Here is a 20531-nt window from a genome sequence, read left to right on the forward strand (position 1 = left end):
AGCAGATGTAAACACACATGAAATAACTTTGCTGCCCTTGGTCTGGTTTAGTATATTGCTCAGATGACTTAGCCAATCACTGTGTTGCACCCTCAAAATTACACATAAATTGCCATGAAATTGGTAGTTTTGTAAATCATGAATGCTCTGTGTGAGAACCCTGCCCAAATCAATTGCACTGTCACACTGTGCTCTGAACCTGTCCCTACAAGTGGGCAGGAGGTCTGTTGTGGGAAGATTCATCCTGCTGGTACAAAATGAAGCACCTCTAACCCCAGCAAACCTTGCAGTGGCAGATGCATTTATCGTAAGAAAAATTAAGGTGTTTCATTCTCATTACTGTTCTCCTTTTGGAATTCCTCCAGGGGAGATCAACTTTCACTTCTTCTCCCCTTATTCTGGCTGACAGAAGCTAATTACTGGATTTATCATGCCCTTTTCATCACCTACTTCTACACTTGTTCTGGCCACCTATGAGTCCCTCTGTTGAGATATTTGCAGCCCCCCAGCCTCTAAGCCAATACTAGAACTATACTCTACCAGTGTGAAAATCTCCCCAAAATTTAGATTTTGAAGTTCACAGGCAGTTGCTTGGGCTTTTAAATAAGAGCAATGCTGCAGATGGCCAGCATAAGAAAGCCAGACAATTTCTTTACCAAAATGGTTCTCAAGGCACGTGTGATAAAAATCACACTCTCCTTTTGAAGAGAAAAAGAAGATAAATGTTTCCTATGTGGTTGGATTAGTGAGTGCTGAGCACCGAGGTGGCCCACAGATACCATAGTCCTCAGATTTATTTTTACAGGACAGTATGGTCAAGTCTGGCTTTTCTCTTAACAACAACAGTACTGGTGTCAATCAATTATCTCACCTGCTGCTGCCTCTGTTTGCTGTCAAAACAATACAAGGCTTTTGCATAAGTGGTATGTGTATGCCAAATGACCTGGGGAAATGTATTTTTCCTCCATTGTTACTATAAAGAATTCTTTACAAAACATGTGTGCACAGGCATGCACGCACACACAGAGTACACGATCCATCCCAAGGACTGAAAGCCGTATCTCCCTCCTCTGTCCCACCCCAAGGAGGCTGGCAGATCTCCAACGTCTGGTCCTTATGGCTGTGCTCACGAACAAATGCCTTTCCACCTCTATTTAATTAGTGATAGAGGCACCAGGTCTGTGTTTAAAGCTTCTCTCCTTCAGGTGAATGATGTCTCGTGGTATGGCTGGCAGAGCCTGGCTGCTTCAGGCTGGTAGCATGAAAAACTAAACCTAAGAGAAGCACCTGCTTAAGTGAGCGCTGAGGGGCTATGAAGTGTGTGCTTATTTGTGGGAATGCCAGGAGAGGACTTCTTGCAGCTGTATTTATCCATCTGTCCAACTAAGGCATTTCAGCCTTTCGCTAGGGCTGCCTGCCTTCTGGTATTTTATTTTCCTATGTTATTTTCTCTACTGGGGTGGAGGGATATTGGGATATTGGGACACTGAGCTGCCAGTTCATACCAGGCAACCCATGGAAAAGGCAGTTCAGCGGGATGGATGGGGCTCCTCCAGATCCTGTGCTGGTCCATGCAGCTGCTGCCCCAGAGCCTGTGTAAGACCATGGCTGCATCCTGCAGGGGCAAACTTACCCTTGTCGAGCTGTAAAACTGTGCAGTCTACAGCAACCATTTGTCCTACGGTTTGTATTAATCCCCTTCCTCACTGATGGATGACCTCCACAATAATAACACGTGCAGAAGCAATTACATGAGATTCTCTGAATCTGAACAAGTTAAAACCCGTTGATAACACCACGTATTTCAGTGGTATGCCATGTTTTTTGCTCATAACTGCACCAAGCTCACCCCAGATCTCACAGTGGTTACTGAAAGCTTTTGCTGATAATGAACAAATACTATGATAGGAACCTATGTGATTAGTGTGTGAATTATTACCTCAGACATGTCAGCCATCAAATCTCTTATTTCCAAAGATTTGTGTAACGGAAGCTAGAGTATTCATTTTGCACAGTTGATGATATATGGCTGTCTCAACTAGTGTTGTGCAGAATAAAATAATTTGAGTATCAATTAAAATGGACTGAGGTAGCAAGAAGAGATATGTCTTCATGAAAGGATTTTTCACGGTTATAGATTGACAAGGTTGGAGAATGACTGCATTATCCTAATAGCTTCTGTTTTCATTAATGTCTCAATGAAAACATTTCTTTACAATTATAAAACATGACTGCAGATCTTAAACGCTGAAATGTGGGCTTTTTATCAAAACACATTCTGCCGTGGCTACAACCGATGCTGCATCACTCTGGGATTTCAATGGAACCCAACGGCAGATAAACTGTTTACATTAAAGACTCTATCAAAGTTATTTTGCACCTAGTTTCATCCTAATCCATCTGATTTTTCTATAGCTTTGACAAGATGACCTCTCTCACTGTGTGTGCAGTATTGATGTCATTACTGAAGAGCTGTTCTTCAGCCTTTCTGCTGATAACAAAGTAAATGGAAATGTAGAGAAACCTTAGGGAGGTAAACAGCTTGTTCAGGATCCAGATAAAAAATGGGATAAATGACAACAGGAAAGGATATCTATTGTTACAATTTAAAGTGATATGGTGACCTCTTTCAAAGTGTTACATGATGAAAGCATCATGCATCTTTGCATTTCGTAGATTTAAAAAAAATGAACTTGAGTAAAAGCTTTGAAAGTTCAGAATGCATTAGAAGAATTCAAAGCTCAGGCTATGGCTGATCACCTTTTTGGATGGAGCTACAAAGGCAAACGTTTTGTCGGCAATTACCTAATAGTAACCTAGAAGAAAGTAATATGTTTGTGTAAAATACAGAAGATAGGCCAAGGCCATGGATTATATGTATGTCTTGTGTTTATATGGTTATCAGAGAAGTGCACATAAGATGGCAATCATTAAGTGAAGAAGGAAAAAAAAATGTATAAAAGAAAAACATCTCATTGATTTGTTCTGCCAAAAATACTATATACATGAAATACTGAAAATAATGGAGCAGGTCTGTAACTAGTATCAAAGTTTCTTTGGTTAAAAAATACACAGATTGCTAGCAATGTGCTTTAAATTAAGTACACATTTCAAAGGTTAACAGGCCTATTCCTTAGGCAGAAGAACAAAGAGGAGCTGGTTAAAGAAAATTGGGTACACCACAGCTACTTAAAATATTGTATCCAGGCACAACTCATTTGGAGCTCAAAGCTAATTTGAGTTATACAGAGGTGCTTTAAAGAACAAAAATATTAACCTGTGTTTTATCCAAGCTCTTTTACCTGCATAAAGCTACTAATTAAAAATCTTCAGTATTCTTTCTAATTTCTGATTTATATTTTTTAACAGAATAATAAAGCCATCTAAAAGCACTTCCTTTCCTTACAGAAGAGCATTAAGAGCATCTCTGAAATGCCTAGTCACCTAATTATACGTCTAAAAACTAAGAACATGTCTGTCATCTGCCTTGACTCTATCTGTCGTGGCCAATCTAAAAATATTTTGCAACAGGACCTCTGAATGCAATATGGATGTATATGCCAATGTTCTTTTCTGTGCCAATACTACAAGAGTTTAAAACACAGGCAATGCTTGGATGTAACAATACCTCTCAAATAATACATTAAACAGATGTGTACCTGGTATTATAAATACGTGACACAAAAATCCATTGGGTTGGTCAGTGTGCATATTAAAAACCATTCAAGTAGGTCAAACTGTGGATAACTTGAAACTTTAAAGACAGCAATTTTAATAAAACTGTCAATACAATTTTCTTTGTAAAAACATTTGAGACTGATTATGCTGCTTATATTGAAAAAGAAATGCGAGGTCTATATCTTCAGATCTTTTATTGAACTGTGAGAGCATCAATAACTGCTTCTCAGCTGTAAATGAAAATTGATTCCAGATCTAACCTGTCGTTTTCTGTGTGTCTTTAATCCCAAATCACCCACAATGAAAGACATAAGAATCAGCATTTTGTCTAAGGGACAAAGCATGTGTCATGTGGCCAGCTCCAAAGTGTCTACACTGAAGATGCTGTGGGATGTGTTTACACATGTTAGATATAGGTGATAACTGCTGTCTCTCGAAGTGAGGCCCAGAAAATGATGACTGGAGTTTGCAACTGGGGTGGAGTAACTTGCAGCTTGCCTCATGATCTATAGCAATGATCAATATGGTCCAAAGATTTACAGATCTGAAGTCAGAAGGGACCTGCAACGATCATCTCATTGGGCCTCCAGCGTGTCACAGCCCGAAGAACTTCACTCAACAACTTCTACATCAAGCCTACAACTGCCAGAGCATGCAGTAAGGAAGCCTAAAAGGAGAGGGAAACCACAAGGTTTCCTTGCAATTTGCAGCAGTTTGGCACTAGTAATTTGGATTTCCAGTCACCTCTCACTTGCTGGAGCCTCTTAAGCCCTCTGGGATGAAATTACAGACTGCAGCCTCCTTTCAAGAATCTTTTTCTTGGTGATATGCTGCTAGGCCATCATAATGCACACTTAGCCTCTTTCTGGCTGAATCAAGAAGTCGTAACACTCATATTAAGAAGGGTTCTCCAGATCATGTTTATAGCTCTTAGGAACCACTTCCAGTTATTCAAAATCCTGGTTGAAAAGGTAATGTTAAAAAGGGGACAGTGTGTTCAGTAACAGCCCTGCTAATAATATCTACAGACTAAATACCTTCCACTGACTTCAAACTGATAGCTCTCAATTTATCCAGAAATCAGCCTCAGCCTCCTAATTACATGACTGACCAGAGCAATCGTGTTGGGTTTCTCCTCAGCAGTGACTGAAAGAGCATGAGGTTCATGGGCCCCTAAATACAGATCAGAAATACATGTGCTCATTCGCAGGAGTGAAAAAATACAACAGGAGATTTTGGTTTCTTGCAGACAAGCTTCTAACAATCTAGCACCATGACAAATGGACTACTGGTAGTCTGAGAAGACAGGCAGATAGATCAAATCCTCTCCACGCACTATAGATATTCACTGAAAGTCGGGATGGAGGTGCATTTATGGGTCAGTGTCACTACTGCTCCTCTCTTGTAAAGATCGAAGGGTCCCTAGCAATTCCCAAAGGACAAATACAGGCCTGGGTCCTAGGACTTCCTCCTGACTGTTGCTCTCAAAGAATTTCAGCTTCCTTGAAATAAGAGTAAAGAGGTCAAGATAAAAAATATGGTTTTGACATATTGCTTTTTTATTAATAAAAATGAGTAAATGCTAGCTCATGCTTCACATTGGCTGTAAGCCTATAGCAAAAAAAAAAAAATTCAGAAAGATTGCAATGAAAATCCTTCTTTATAGCAATGTTGTATAAACTGTTAGAAGGGTTTTGAGCCGAGAGTTTTAATCTTTTCTTTCCCTGTCAGAATGCACACATGTATACAGCTGAATTACAATTGTCATTTGCGTGCAAAATCTTTATGTTAACAAAAATATATATTTATAAATTTGGATCCTACAGCTGAACATTCAACATCACGTAACTCGTATATTGTAATCGCCTTGACCTGTCCCTCGTGAATGAATATTTCACATATTTTGGGGACGTAATATTTGCAGTCAAAAACCGTTCCAGTTACTTTGTTGATGTTTATGTGCCTTACTGGTGTGCTAGATCAACCTTTATTTCCATATCCAGTCCCCTCTCTTCATTTCAAAAAGACATGGCAGAAGCTGCTAAGTGTGAAGGCATGGCCAGGGTAATGCTTGAGTGATGCAGCAGAGCCAATCTGCTCAGCTTTTCAAGGCCTTACTCTGGGATGCGGTGTGTGACAAGAATCTAAAGGATAGACACATATACTCATGCTTTTGGGAAACCTAAAAAGCTATGGGATTCTTTCCGGTAATGTAAATAACACTGTCTTTATCTTCTATTCATGAGGCACCTAAAAGAGAAGCAACCACACATTTGTGGGGGTACAGAGGAAGGGTGAAGGTTTCCCTTACGTGCTAGACATTTAAGAAATATGATCAGCATGCTTACTGTCCAGACAGTTCATTTATTTTTCACGTGATAGGATGCGTTCATGTTTTGAATCCCTAAATATACAGACCATAAGCTGTTTCTTTAGAAGATATTTGGGAGATCTTAGCAGACTCGAATCAATTCTAATCACTTAGAGTGACATGAAACTTGCACTGCCAAAAGGAAAAATATGTTCTACATACTATAAAATTTAGAGAAACTCCATGAATGTTCCTTATTGTGGTCTCTTGCCTGTCTGCAGCTTATGCTGCCAGTGGTATTACTGGAAAGTCTCACAGAGTTTTGGTGCAGTCTGAGGCTTCCTACAGCTCAGGCACATCACAGAGCGGCTCACACTGCAGCCTCTGAACTGGGGGCAATGTGGCACTGCTCCCCAGCATGAGCCTGCCTTTGGGTAAAAGGCATGCATGTACCATACAACAGCAGTAATACTTTGAGAGCTGCCAACACGACACCGTGCGGTGCAGATGTAACTGTGGCCTTCCTGCATGGGACTGACATCAGAGACTACACCTATTCAAGTCAGTGTAAAGTGTGTAAATCTGGAGCAATTTTACCGAAATCAATGGAAAATTACTACAGTAAGAAGACAAAAGTAACTCCTGCCTGATAACATATTACCATTTCTAAATGTTGGGCATCTCAGTATCACAATGCCATCTGATGGGAGTATATAGGCAAATTTCCAATAGATCAAGAAACCTACTAGTTTCATAAGCCAACGTGTTTGCACAATAGCGCATTGCATAAGTACTGGCTTTTGATCCTTTGGCTTCAGACGAGGGTGCCAGTCTGTCTTGGTGCAAAAAGTACTGGCTTGTATGACTAAGGGATCAACTTACACCAGAAGGTAAATCTTTCCTGGCATGACCCTAAAGGATGGATTAGGTGGGTTAAAGGAGAACATTCAGATGGTTTAAAAATAAATAAGAAAGAAAGATCCACTTATAAATAACATTTCCCAGCTGAACAGACTATGATGATCTTATGCTGTTATAGTATTACTTTTCTTGATCTTACGCTGTTATAGTATTACTTTTCTCTTTACTGCAGAAGTTTACATATTTAAGCCTATTCCGTATATAAGGTAACATGAAGGATGAATTTAACCCTAAGTCTCAATTTTTTTTCTGATAAGAATGTTGAGAATATGAATTTCACCAGCCTTATTTCCCAGCATTACCCATAAATATTTATAAAGCGGGAAGGATAAAGAATGACATCAGACAGTTTTCTGAAAATGATTCTTCATTAACGTCCCAAGTAAGGCAGAGAGACTTTCAGTATTGATTTACAACTACACACTGAAGATTTTACCTCTCACAAATGGGAATCTCTGAGTTACTGGCTATGGGCTCCCATCCCTTTACTCACTGACTGGAACAAAACTTACAGATCCAACTTCATGGGTGCAATCCTACAAAAGAATTGTAAAGTGCAGAACAACGCTGCAGTTATGATAGTGGTCTGATGTGGTTATTTTATACCCGCTTCCAAACAAGTCATCAATTTCAGAAATTGTGCGGGAAACAAGTGGAAGCCGTTCCACAGTTAATTAGGTACGATGGAAGATAGAAACTCAGAGCACGTTAACTATTCCCAGATGATGCCATACATGTTCTTTTAGTCCAAGGCTAGCCATGTTTTGGCTTAGTTTAATCCATTTCACTAAGTTAATTTAGCAAAACCGACAAAACATATTCTTGTTTAAGAAAAAAGTTTCTCCACCCTAAGACAGACTTAGGAATAACTGTAAAAGATTCAGAAGTTGTTTTACATGCAGGTAAGATCTAAAATAATGGATTCTGCAGCACCCCAAAATGTTTTTGCACACAAACACATTCAACATGCACTTAGATATATTTTACCTGTTCATTGTCATCTTCATCACTGCTGAGTTTCAGATCATCCTCAAGCATTCTGAAAAAAAAGTAGAGGACAAAACAGAATTACACTTAGTGAATTAAAGTTATATACAATGGGCCAAATCTAGCCTTCACCAAAGTCAGAGGCAAATCTGCCTTTCAATTCAACAACAGCGGGATCAGACCTGTGATAAGTAAACTGATGAATACTCTGTGTATGTATGTTATTAGTTCTTCTGAGATGCTACATAAGAACAAATGACTTTCAAACTCATCCATCATAAAGTTTAGTAGCCAGTTCCTCCTTCATGTCCTCTGTTATTTGCACATTATCTCACAGTGATTAGTCCACAGACAACTATGTGTATTTCTAAATCAGAAGGGGGAAAGGAAATTCAGCTCTGAGACTGCTAAAAGCTGAGAAATCCTCTGTGTTTCATTCTTGGTCTAGGGTATTACTGATCTTTCTAGAGGCCTGCACCAATCCCACCTTACCAAACTGAGAGTGCTGAATGAGGAAAATCAAGAAGAGGAGCTTCTCTGAGGTCTGATGGGACATCGCAGTTGTTAGTATCTGAAGGCAGAGCAAAAAGTAGGAATCTGCTAATTCATATTCTTTTTTTTTTTTTTTTTTTTTTATTCCTACAGGGAAATCTCATGTTACTGCTCCTTGCCCTTGTTTAAAGGGAAAGGAAACTCCTAACAGATTTGGCTGTCCCAAAGTCTCCTTCCTTTCCCTTGACAGAAGGAAGAGTTCAATAATGCATGCTACTATGTTAACATTCATCTTATACATTTATTTATTTATTTAAATGCAAGATTTGGGTATGTTGAAACATACCAGGTAAGAAGCCATATTATTTGTTGTTACAACTTTGCAGGAAAGGTCTCTGCTTTCAAGGTCTGTCTACCAAGAGAGACACGACTAACAGCCACCATATACTTTCCCCTACAGCTTCCCCCATAGCCACACTTACATCTGGTGGTCCTCCTCAGAGCTGATATTCCTTTGGACACACTTCTACCTCACACCCATCTTTTCACCTTGACAAATTCTTTTCTCACAGGATGACATATGAATGAATCAGCACATCTCACCCAGATCTGCTGTGCCAGCCACTGAAAGTGCTGAGCTTCTTTTCTCCCAGGCTGATCTCCTTTACCCACTGCAGGAGACCAGCAAATTGCAATTACTGTTTCCTTGCTGCTTTGATGGAGACTGAAGTCTATGATTTTTTATTGTAGCAATCAATGGATGTTCTGTTAGGAAGTTTTTCTGTTGTTGTTTGAAGACTGCCAGTAAATCATGGAAGCCTCCTGGCATATGGAATTTTTAAAGAGGGGACAATAATCCCAATGGGGAAATATCTGGAGGTTCGAAGCCCTGCTGGTGCTCTTTTAAAAAGAGAAAGTGCAAGGAGATCTTTAAACCAGTTTGTAAGTCATCTGTCTTTCAGTGACCTCTGTTGTCGGGCAGCTCCGTGGTTACACAGTATCTGGACACATAACTACCAGTCATTAACCTCTTGATAAATGGTAGATGCCTCCCTGTAATATGTGAACCCGTAAAAGTGAGACTGTAGCATTGATAAAGAATCTTCTAAAAGTAAGAATTCTTCGGGAAATATTAATCTTTAGAGGCCTGGATTTTGGTGATGAACGGGAACTTTTTATGCTGTTTATCTAGCAGACACACTCATTTGTTTCCCCAGCGTCATTACTTGCCGTGCTGTTCTCAACACGCCGCCCTACCTCGATCTATCCGCAGCCCCAGATTGTTATCTGCGAGTCTCATTACACACCAGAAGGACAATACCCCCAGGAAACTGAGACCAACTTAATACAGGACTATATCATTCTGACTCTTATTCGTTCCTACACTCCCAGTTTTAAACCTACATCTCACTTTAATGTGTAAATTATCTACTGCTTTAAAGCCGCACTGCTAGATAATGTGCTCTATTATTATTTTTTAATGCAGATCTAAGAGGACATAATGCAAAGGATCGTTTCATGAATGAAGCCCAAAAGGTGGTTTTTTTTTTTCCCTCTTTCCAGCTATAAGATTTTTTTTGCCCCTTTGTTACATGTTAAGTTCCTTTTTGACATATTCTGGCTGAAATAAACCAGAAAGGACAAAAGAAATTCCACATTAGATAGATGGAAAGAACAAAGAAAAAAATAAAAAAGATAAATGAGTACACTTACTAAACTAACCAAACAGTCATCTGAAATGGCTGATTAATAACTGTCCTTATACAGCCTACGCTGCAGATACTTTCCAACAAGTACAGTAAGCACAAGACATGTTTATTGAATATTGAAAAATATAAAATGGATATAAAACATGATTAGTAGGCAGGACAACTGTTAGAGTTGGTTTCAGATAAACTAAATTTGCAGGATTTATGAATTCCCTTCAAGGGACTAATGGATGTTTAGATGACTAGAGAGAGGAAAAAAATCGGTTTTTGGTATTTCTTTAGCAGTTTCAAGCTTATCACTTGGAGTATATAATTCTTCTTAGCCAGTTCCGCTAAATGAAGAATATGTCATCTCATTCAGTTACAAAACTCAAAGGTTAAACAACTAAACCACACAGCTTCTAAAATGCATCACACTCTTCTGGCAGATGGAATAATTAAAGAGAAATCAAGTGTGGTATCAACAACAAATAGATGGTAGGGAGTGAAGTGAGGGGATAAATTAAAAAAACACAGTATCTGCAAATGAAAGTGGGATGCTGAAGAGTTCAAATAACCTGCTCCCAGAGCAGGCTAGACGAGGTAATATTTTACAGAAAGTAGAGGTCTAGATGGTCTTCCACAATTTTAAACCGTGCTAAATATTCTGAAGACATGGGTCATAGTAGCTTGTACCATTTAATGTTTCTATTAACTCTCATTTATAAGCAAGTAGCATCTGATCACACTCAAAGCCCAGAAAGGGCTTTTTAAGACTGTCAGCAACCTTAATCCAAGGTGACTATTTCACTGTCACACCTACAGAGGTAACCCACTTCAGCTTCAAAGCACTGAGCCAGAAGTGCTCTGTATCTATAACTCTCTCAAACACTATCTGGATGGTTTGAACACGAAATTAGGCTCTCTTGAGTGAGAGATTCCTGTAAATACACGTTATCTATTCTGCTCTATGTACCTGTTAACCTCAGAAGACACGCAGACTGGAGATTACAGTGTATATTTGTTATTAAGATCAGGCCAGCCATTAATAAAGGCCAATTTGGTGGATATGTTAAAGTTACAACGAATATCATCATTGAATATCATCAATGAGGGCAAATGAGAAAACTAACTGTATCAAAAAGCTATCTCCAGAGGTGTTATGAATTCATTTTATTTCCTATTCTTCTCTGACCCAGCTGACATTATTATTGAATATACATGTACTTGTTTGTCTTTTCATCCATAGCTAATGCAAAACACCACTTTAGGGAAAGAGTGGGATTAAGTAGGATTTTTGATTTCATTATTAGAGCAATGCCATTTACTCTATCAGTTGAAGTTGTGTCAGCATATTTATTATAATCTACAATTTTCAGAGGTTTGTAATTTGAAATGTGAAATTACTGCAAAGCAGAAACATTGTGACAAAGCAACACATTTATCTGTATTGTAAGTAGGGGCAATCTCATTGACTGACTACAATACCCACTTCCTCCAGGGATGAACCAGCTCCCAGAGCAGATTGTTCTTACATTACAAATTTAACTAGACAAATGTATGAATGAGGGCTTTATTATGATGTCTTCTGTAAAAGTCTTACCAGATATTGTAACAATAAAATATTTTTTTAGCAGACTTCAACTTGCAATGGACATCAGAATAAAATGAGATGAACTGAAATCAAAATAAGCTATTTTTAGATCTGTTTACGATGATTTTGGCATAGCAAGCTAAATTTTTATCTTCTCTCTTTGACTCTACACATGTTGTCCAAAAGTATAATTCAAAAAAATATGCTGGATAACAGTTTAAAAGTTTATTAATCTGAAACCCCTCTGTGGCTGTTCTATTAACAGACAATATTAAAAGGTTATGCAAGTCCCAGCATGGGTTCTGCTTCTCAGCAGGCAAGACTTTGTTTTACACTTTTTTTCTTGTTCATTTTCGACATGAATGAGTCATGGAGTCCCTCTAGCCACTCCACACAGTTCTTACAACATGAGTTACTGGGTTACAATATAAGTCTAGACACCCTTTTTGAACTGCTCAGAGAAGTCATGAATAATAGTGAGACACCAAAGCTGCAGAGCAGGATGACCTAGGATTTAATGGGACATTTGGGGTCACCCAAATGGGCTTTCCCACCCATCCGTCCAGGGAGGAGCAAAAGCAGCAGAACCCCAAACTCAGCTCTGGGGTCTGGGCTGTAACTTTCTGGGGTGCCACCAAGTTAAGCTGCACACACACTGAAACTGTGTGTGACAGGCACTTGGAGCCAACCCTACTGCTGAGTTCAGCAGGTGTTTTGTGCACACCACATTTGTTGGTTTGGGATCCTGTGAATAAGTAAGTCAAGATTTGACTGGAGATGTGAAATATTCTCCTCCCTGAAAAAGCACCATCACAGTAGACTTTAATTTCAGGTACTTTTATAGAGCATTATAACTTCTTAAAGGAGTACATTCACAGCTCAACATCCTTTCATTGGTTTCAGGTATAACTTATTTAAATGCTTTTTTCAAGTGAATAAGGTCCGTATTGCCAGCAAGCTTCTGAGAACACTATGCATTTCTTCCTGCTCTGCTTGTGTAGGGCCGTGCTGGGAGAACACTGTGTTTATAAGATGCTGTAGGTTTCGTGAGACAGCTTCATCAGGGAAGAAGAGGTGCTTGAAATGCAGCCTAAATATAGGATATCCAGGTTCTGCACTTCTAATTTGCTCTCAGATCAGTTCACCACTGTGCTGGAGCTCTACTTGTGTGTAAAAAAGCCTTGTGGGAATGGAAAGGATGGAGGAAAGGGAAGAGGGGGTTGCAAGCAGACAGTGAAGGGAATACTGGGCAATTCCCTAATCCTGAGCTGCCCAGAAAATTAACTTGCTCATGTCAAATCACATTTGTACAAAATGCATATCACGTCTGGATCGTACCACAACAAACACAAGCGTTGCTTCTACAAGAAGGAGGACCAGCAATGATGTCAGACAGACGGACATGCCATTCTTTTCTTGCTGGGTTTCTCTCTGGTAAAATGGGAATACATATTTAAGATTCTTGCTTTTCAAAATACTCAGCTTTTATTTTGTAAATCTGTAATACTGTCCTTGCAACCTCAACAGGTAAACCATGCTTCTGTCCCATTAGTGGAGGATGTACCACTTAACTTTATCTGACAAGAAAAGGCAAGGATGAAACAAAGCCTAATGACACAAGAGACAGGGCAAAGCTCTGATCAGGAGAAGCAGTGGTAGGTGCAGGAAGCATACAAATGACATTGGGAGCTCTCCAAGGAAAGAAGTTCCCTCTTGCTTCAGCCTTCCGCTGATAAAAATGGACACTAAAATGAAGGTTTGTATGACTCAGATTGGAGATGCATGTGCTACAACTAGTTATACTGTTCAATATTAAAAAGAGAGTGTAGACTGTTATTGCAAATTTCACTTGTGATACTTAATAAGACTCAAATCCAGAAAAGGCAGGAATCAAATACACATCTTTGAGGTGAAAAAAGTAGCGCTTTACCAACCTGAGCTACAAAGCCCTTGTTAAACTTGTTTGCTGCAATACTTATGTGGCGGGAACACTGTCCTTGCAAATAGTGACTGGCGCTGACGTGCAACCTTTTCTACCCCTGAACTTTCATGGAAATAAGGCCATCAGATCAACACAAGCTATGCCAGTTTACCCTCTGGACATACACTGCACTGGTTTTTCATTTTCCTAGTGCGTTTCTCTGTAGTATATAGGACTTCTCTGAGAGTGGTAACTCAAAAGGTATCATGCAAATGACAAACTGTATAATGGAATTCAGATGTATTTCTAGAATGTGTTGCACACACTGGAGCGCAATTTTATCATTCATCAAGGGGGAGGAAGGGGAACTACATGTGTGAAAACATCTAACACTAGATTTCCCCCGAGAAGTTCATAATACAGTGGACAAAGAACCTGGGGAAATGAAAATAAATGGTAGAGTAATACCAAAGGAAAAAAGAAGATCTTTTGTTTTAAAATATTCCATCTATAAATCTTGAAACCTGATATTCATTCTTTTGCTGAAATGTGCAAGTCATCTTTAAAATATTTCCTCTGAGATAGTATAAGAGTTACGGTAAAAGAAAATCTCAGAAGATTAAATGGAATTTACAAGCACCATTTACCTTAATATTCAGGGCCACTTGTCCAGTGATTTTATATATACTTAAATGCAGTTTATTAATTTTTCCTTCTCCTTATCCAGCATTCTCCTTCATTACATTCTGGTCAATGACAAGCTCAGTGTGGTGAGCTCTTACTCACAGGTGTAACTTCTACTCATCTGAGTAGCTTCAGTGGCCTGATTAGAACCAATTTGCTTGAAGAACAGATCAAATCCTCAGCCTCTGGCCTGAAATTGCCTCCCTTTAGAAAGAACTGAAGTCATCTTTCGTGTCTCAACCGCCAAAAAGCCTATGAGCGATAGAGGTACCTGGTCTCTTCCCTCCCACAGGAGAAGGCACACATTAGCCTCATAACACGGTCAGCCTCCCTCTGGTCCAGCTGATGAAGAAAGATGTCTCGCTAAGAAACACTCCATTTTGTGTTGTCACACTCAGTCTGCCTTAGTGTTTCTGGCACCATATCAGTAATTAGTGTAATTACAGCTGGTGAGAGAAAAGTAACCCCCGTGGTTATCTATTAGGTACCTCAGAATCAGGGAGTACACTTCATTACTCACCTCTCCATATCATCTCTTCATTTCAAAAGGATTAAGCAAAATGAATTCTTTCAGCAGAAGAATTTCTTTATCTAGCCATCCATTAATCTCCATGCATAAAAAGCTCTTAAAGGCAACTAAAATATTAAGTTGCTACTAAGTGCATTGCAACAACTGCTCTGTTGACAGGCATTTTGCTTTTCATTAAAGCCAAGACAAGAACTTTGAGAGGAGGGAGAAACCTGCTGCCAAATTTGATCTGTACGTTAACATAGATGGAGATCAGTATGTTTAGCATGAATAATGTTGTAGCATACCCAATACTTTCCTGACTCGCACCCTTACTGAGGTCCATTCTATTGGAAGTTTTCTCTGGGAACAGAATTGGAGCAGAATAGTTGAATAGCATGATTAGTTTAAAAAGTCAAGAAAAGCAGTATCTTTTTGTTTCAAGCAGGTGTGTTGATATTCTTGTCTTTAAGCCTTCTGTCTAGAAAAGTGCAATCTCTATTACATTGTGTCTCCCTCACTGTGCAATGACTCCTCGGTATCACATGCTCCCATTTGGCAAGGCCTCAGAAGGATGTATCACGAAGAAAAAAGGGAAAAAAAAGGAGAAAGGAGAGACAAGAACAAAGAAAAGCATAGCTCCAGGAACAATACAGGGGAGGACTAATCACAGTTTCTAAAAACTCCTGTGTAAAACTTGTACTGTTTTTGAAGTTTTTGAAGAATAAAATGAGGACCCCCACCTTTTCAAGTGTGCCATATTCTGCTAGCGCACACAAAGCTTCTCCTATTTTCCTTCTGCACAAGCACAACAGCAGATACAATTTCAGGTTCTGCTATTTACCAAGAAGAATATATAGTCCAAGAGCCATTTCTGTGATACATACTCATTTCCAATACATTCCGCATGAAAAACACCTGCTTACTGCAACCATATTTGATTAAAACTGTCTCCTAGCCAGAGCACCAGTATTTCCTCTGGTAAACAAGCCTTCAGCTGGCATATTTACACACAAAGACTTTGGGAACTTAGCACACAGTTAAACAATGATTGATAATTCCATAGCAACTTGAAAAGGTGACTTTAAAAAATCATACCAGAAAATGTATTAAAAAGAGTTGTTCACCAGGGAACAAATAACATAAGACTGGTTCGTCTATCCAATGCTCTACAGTGCATATAGAAGGACATTAATTTAATTCACTGATTATATTCTTTTATCTTTTATTCCATTTTTAATCTGGTAGCAAAGTGAGTCCTTCAAGGAGCTGTTTGATGAGCTGTCAGTACCAACATGACATTCACAAATCTTTCTGTGTGCACTGTTTTCCACTTACATTGACTAATCTCGTATCTGAAGAGTAGAGTCCTTTTGTTTCTGCAGATTGGAAATGAGTTGTGTCTGGAAATCTTAAGCTTCAATAACCTGGTCTGGAGTGGAAGCAGCTATTGTGTTCATTAAAACCTCTATATTGATGCATTTTTTTGCAGCTCTGAACTCTACTTAAACACATAAAATCGTTTCTGCTGCTTGAACTATTTGCCTCTAATTCCAAAATGCTGTCTGCAGAGTTCAGTGTCATGGAGAGAGACTGCAATTCGGTGTCAGTGATAAGAATGACAGCGAGCCCTCAAGGCGCTTTACAGAGGGAGTACGGACTGAGATGAACTCTGTCCCTCTCCAACACGGGTACTAGGACTGTGTGGAACTGGAGAGCAGGGTGATGAGGAGGGGAAATTCACCCAGTGCCTGCTATAGGGCACAGCTCATCCACAGCTCTAGTCCGTTCCAACCTGTGAGCTCCAGTGGCAGCCACAGCCTGTCCACACCAGCTGTATGGGATGTTGGGGCCAGTATCTGCCCATCCCGCAGCCCATTTGCAGTAGCTGCTGAGGCCAACGGGTGTCCTACGCCTTCAATACACACCACAACAATGTGCAAAAGGGGACCTGTGCTTCTTTCTCACTGCTCTGGCACTGTCCTGCAGCAGGACCTTGGGAGGATGGGGGTGGCTTTGCAGTCTTCCTCCACGAGTTGACTTCATCTACCCTTTAGGTATAAGGGTGGATCTGAAATCCAAAAGAGATGCAAAGAATGCTCTGAGTGAGCAAATCAAAGCAGCTGCCTGGACCTTGGGTGCTGAGTACAAGGTGTCAAGTAAATAAACAAAAGAGGACAATTTATCCCCAGTTCTCAAACCATTTCCCTACTTTGAACTCTTTTAGCCATAACAAGGCCCAAAAACCTCTTGACTAAAATTAACATGAGAGCTATTTCCCTCCAGTCTCCTTTCCTTAACAAGCTCTTTGAACAGTGTTCATAGCCAATATATGTTTATACCCTGAAACCAAACACGGCTCTGCAAAAGGGCACTGCTTAGTTAATGTTTCTCAATGCAGACACATCACCTCCTGTGTTTTTTCCTTTTTTTCCCTCAGTTTTCCTAACTTACGTATGCATAGAAGGGAAAAACTATTTTCTGTCAAGTATTAGGCCCAACAGAGTTTTCCAGTTCTAACATGGATGCCATTAGGTTCATGCCTTGGTTAAGTAGACAGGGACAAAATGAACTAAGCATGAACAGAGAAAGAAAATCCATTAAAAACAGTAGTAAAAAAGTGGAAAAGAGAGAAGGCAGAGATGAAGGACTCAGAGGAAGAAAATGCTAGACTAACTAAATAAAAAAATCTCTTACTGTGCGTTTGTAGGATATACACTTGTGCCCGCCTTGCTTTGGAGGATGAATAGAAGGGATAGGAAAGGAGTAGATACATGGTCTCATCTGAATACAAAGCAGATTTTCCTCTATTAGAAACACCATTTTTAACTGACCATTGCCATTACTGACCATTGGAACACTGAAATTATAGTGCTTCCTAATTTGAAGAAGCTTACAAACTCCTAAAAGGAACTCAAGAAAGCCTCTAAAGCTCAGACACTGCTCATCTACTCATCTCTTTAGAGAAAGGATAAAGAATATTTGGCAAGGAGCAAGCTGAAGGCAAAACCTGCCAACTTCTTTCACAACACTGGCCTCTAAAAAAGCAGTAGTGTGAACAATGTGCTTCTATTTTAAATAGTTCAGTGTGAGTGGACCCTAACTAATCAAATGAGTGGAAGAATGCCAGCAAAGACTCTGACCCCAAGGATTCAGAAACCTCTCAACCTGAGATCCCTGTCAATTTGTCCTCATGAATGAATTGTTGTGGGTGAGTGTCCTGTAACTCAATAAAGGGGTCTGGCTGCTTCATTTCAGTGCAAATGAACAACAGCTTCATAAAACTGGAGAGTATTTCTTTGGTTGTTCAAGAGGAAGACTCAAGGTGTTTAATAAAGCCTTGTAAAGGGAGGACTTCCAGTGGCTGATACTGAGAAGGCAATGCAAGGCAGCCACGCCATGGCTTTCGGTGATGTGTTAGGCTATGGAGAATGGGAGTTTTGGTTTGGAAACAGTGTTTGTTCACACGGAGAAAAGAGGAACTTGTCACATGACAGATTTTTCTAGAATGATTCAAGCTGAGCACTTGACTTAAAGAGAGATTTTCAGGGGTGTGCATTACCAAAGCAGGATTCCAAGAGGGCATGAAGTCCTGTGTGCTGGCATGCTGATGGTGCAGGGTGAATAAAGAGCAGGGGTCAGGCATGGAGAAGATGAGCAAGTGCCCAGGGCTTATTATGAGCGCATGAGAGAACTGCCTGGGGTTTTCAATGCTGCAAACTCATTACAGCTTTATAAATATACTGCTGGACTCTGCCTGGTACACAAGGATGTTCAGGGCTCATCAATCAGCGAAAAAATCCCCATAGAAAGCAAAGATAAGATGATCTTGAGGAAGATGAGTTTTATTTTCACTGCATGAAATTTCTGATCAGTTTTGAAAGCCAATTCTACTGTAGCTGCAAAATCGCACATCCCGAAGTCACAACACCTACCCCATAGATTGAGTACAAACTTTGCAAACAGAAATGAATCTTCAGTAAGACAGTTCGCATTTATCCTTAAATGAACATCCTGTGGATCAATCTAAAAATGTATAAATGGAGTGAACCTAGCATGTACTAAAAGTAATACAAACAGAGGAGATAAATGAAAAAAATACGTAAATGATTTCTGAATCGGGATGATTTATAAGGCACTGAATATGCATGATAGAAATCAAGTACCAGGCACAGTTCTGAAAACACTGACTCATGCAAGTAATCCTTGCTCCTGCAAGCATTATTTTTCAGGCTCAGATCCAAACACAATGCCTGACACTGTTTGCTCTGATAATCACTCTAAGATAAACAGATATGAATAACTGCAAATACTTCCAAGCATTTCCTTTCACTTATAATGTAAAAAGAAAAATTAGAGGATAAAATGAAAATGTATGTTTCCACTTCCAGGTTTCATACATCATTAATTCTGTAAAAATATATCAGTCTTCATGCTGATACTTTCTCTTTGCTTGGCAAGCTTGAAGAATGCAATATGCTTGATAACCTGATTGAAAATTTGATCCTATTGTTTAACAAAATGAGGATTGTTTCATAAGGGGCTCCACCATGTCTGTGCACATTTTCCCCTAAGTAACAGTGTAAGACTTGTATTTCCCCAGACAGTTGAACATTTATGTTGATGTACTTGGCTGCAGACCCAATCTTGCACTGGCTATAATACAGGAGAATTTTCCCCAGCATTTTGAATTACAGCACTGAAATAATTTAGCAGGGCCTTCTGTGCATGTTAAACAAGTTTCCTGATATAGTTAGCTCTTACTGAAAGTTTGTTTACCCTATAAATTATACCACATGCTTAAACCACACTTTGGTCTGAAATCTACAGAGGTTATTATTATTATTATTTTTTTTTTTCAGTATCGTTGCAAATAGTGTAACTTTGGAAAACCTAGCGTTTACCCACATTCACACACACCCCACATACAAATATTCTCTGTTCTTCATATTCCCCAGGAAGCCCAGGTTACTTCTGAACTATCTGCTAGTTTGCACTTGAGGAACCCTCTCCAGTGTTAGAAGGACGAAGCTGGGAGGAACCAACCAAGAAAAGAATATTCAGTTATTGGTTTAAAAGGGTATGGTAAAGATATCCACAGCCACTGTTTATACCTAATTACTCATAGCAAACTCTGCAAATTACTGTCATGGTATTGATCCTAGCGAGAACATGACACACATTGTCATTTCCAAGAGCAGGAGAAAGATGACCTCTTTCTAGCAAGGAGATTTAACAACTGTCTCCCAGCGTCATCACTTTATCACAAAGTTTTTAAAGAATACATTTTGGTTGATTCTCTGACAGGTAGGTAAATATTGTTTTCATATTCCCAAATTAATTTAGTTATGAAATGCATGACACCATAAAAAAAAACACCTTGAAAATCATAACATGGTCCTCAGTGATAAAAACATTATAGAAAAGAAAAATCCAAATATTATTATTATTTTTTTTTTGGCCTCCTCTTTTGTACATTTATACTAGGCCTGGCACCCTGTTTCTTTGGCCACGAATAGACTATCTTGATGTTATTATAAGACAAATAAACAAAAGTATTAGTACATAAAATTGATAAACAGATACTAAATCTCTTCCTCTAGGACAAAACCTAGAAGTGATGCAGACTAAATTTTATTGATAAACTCTAATAATGTCACAACATTACAGAGACAAATAATACTATAATATATCGAAACTGTCAGACTGGATCAGGCCCATGGCACATCTAAGTCTGCATCTTGTCA

At 39.2% G+C, this 20531-nt stretch overlaps 1 protein-coding gene across 9 annotated transcripts in view; it reads right to left on the reverse strand.

Annotated features, from left to right (window-relative positions):
• The window catches only part of AFF2 (ALF transcription elongation factor 2), a 329062-nt gene that overhangs the window by 78769 nt on the left and 229762 nt on the right, over nt 1-20531 (reverse strand). For all 9 annotated transcript variants that reach the window (XM_067004994.1, XM_067004995.1, XM_067004996.1 and 6 more), the window contains one exon: nt 7898-7949. In XM_067004994.1, the coding sequence (XP_066861095.1) occupies nt 7898-7949 (52 nt within the window). The remainder of the gene's footprint in view (nt 1-7897; nt 7950-20531) is intronic.

Source organism: Anser cygnoides, chromosome 13 (assembly GCF_040182565.1).
Source record: "Anser cygnoides isolate HZ-2024a breed goose chromosome 13, Taihu_goose_T2T_genome, whole genome shotgun sequence".
Taxonomy (NCBI): domain Eukaryota; kingdom Metazoa; phylum Chordata; class Aves; order Anseriformes; family Anatidae; genus Anser; species Anser cygnoides.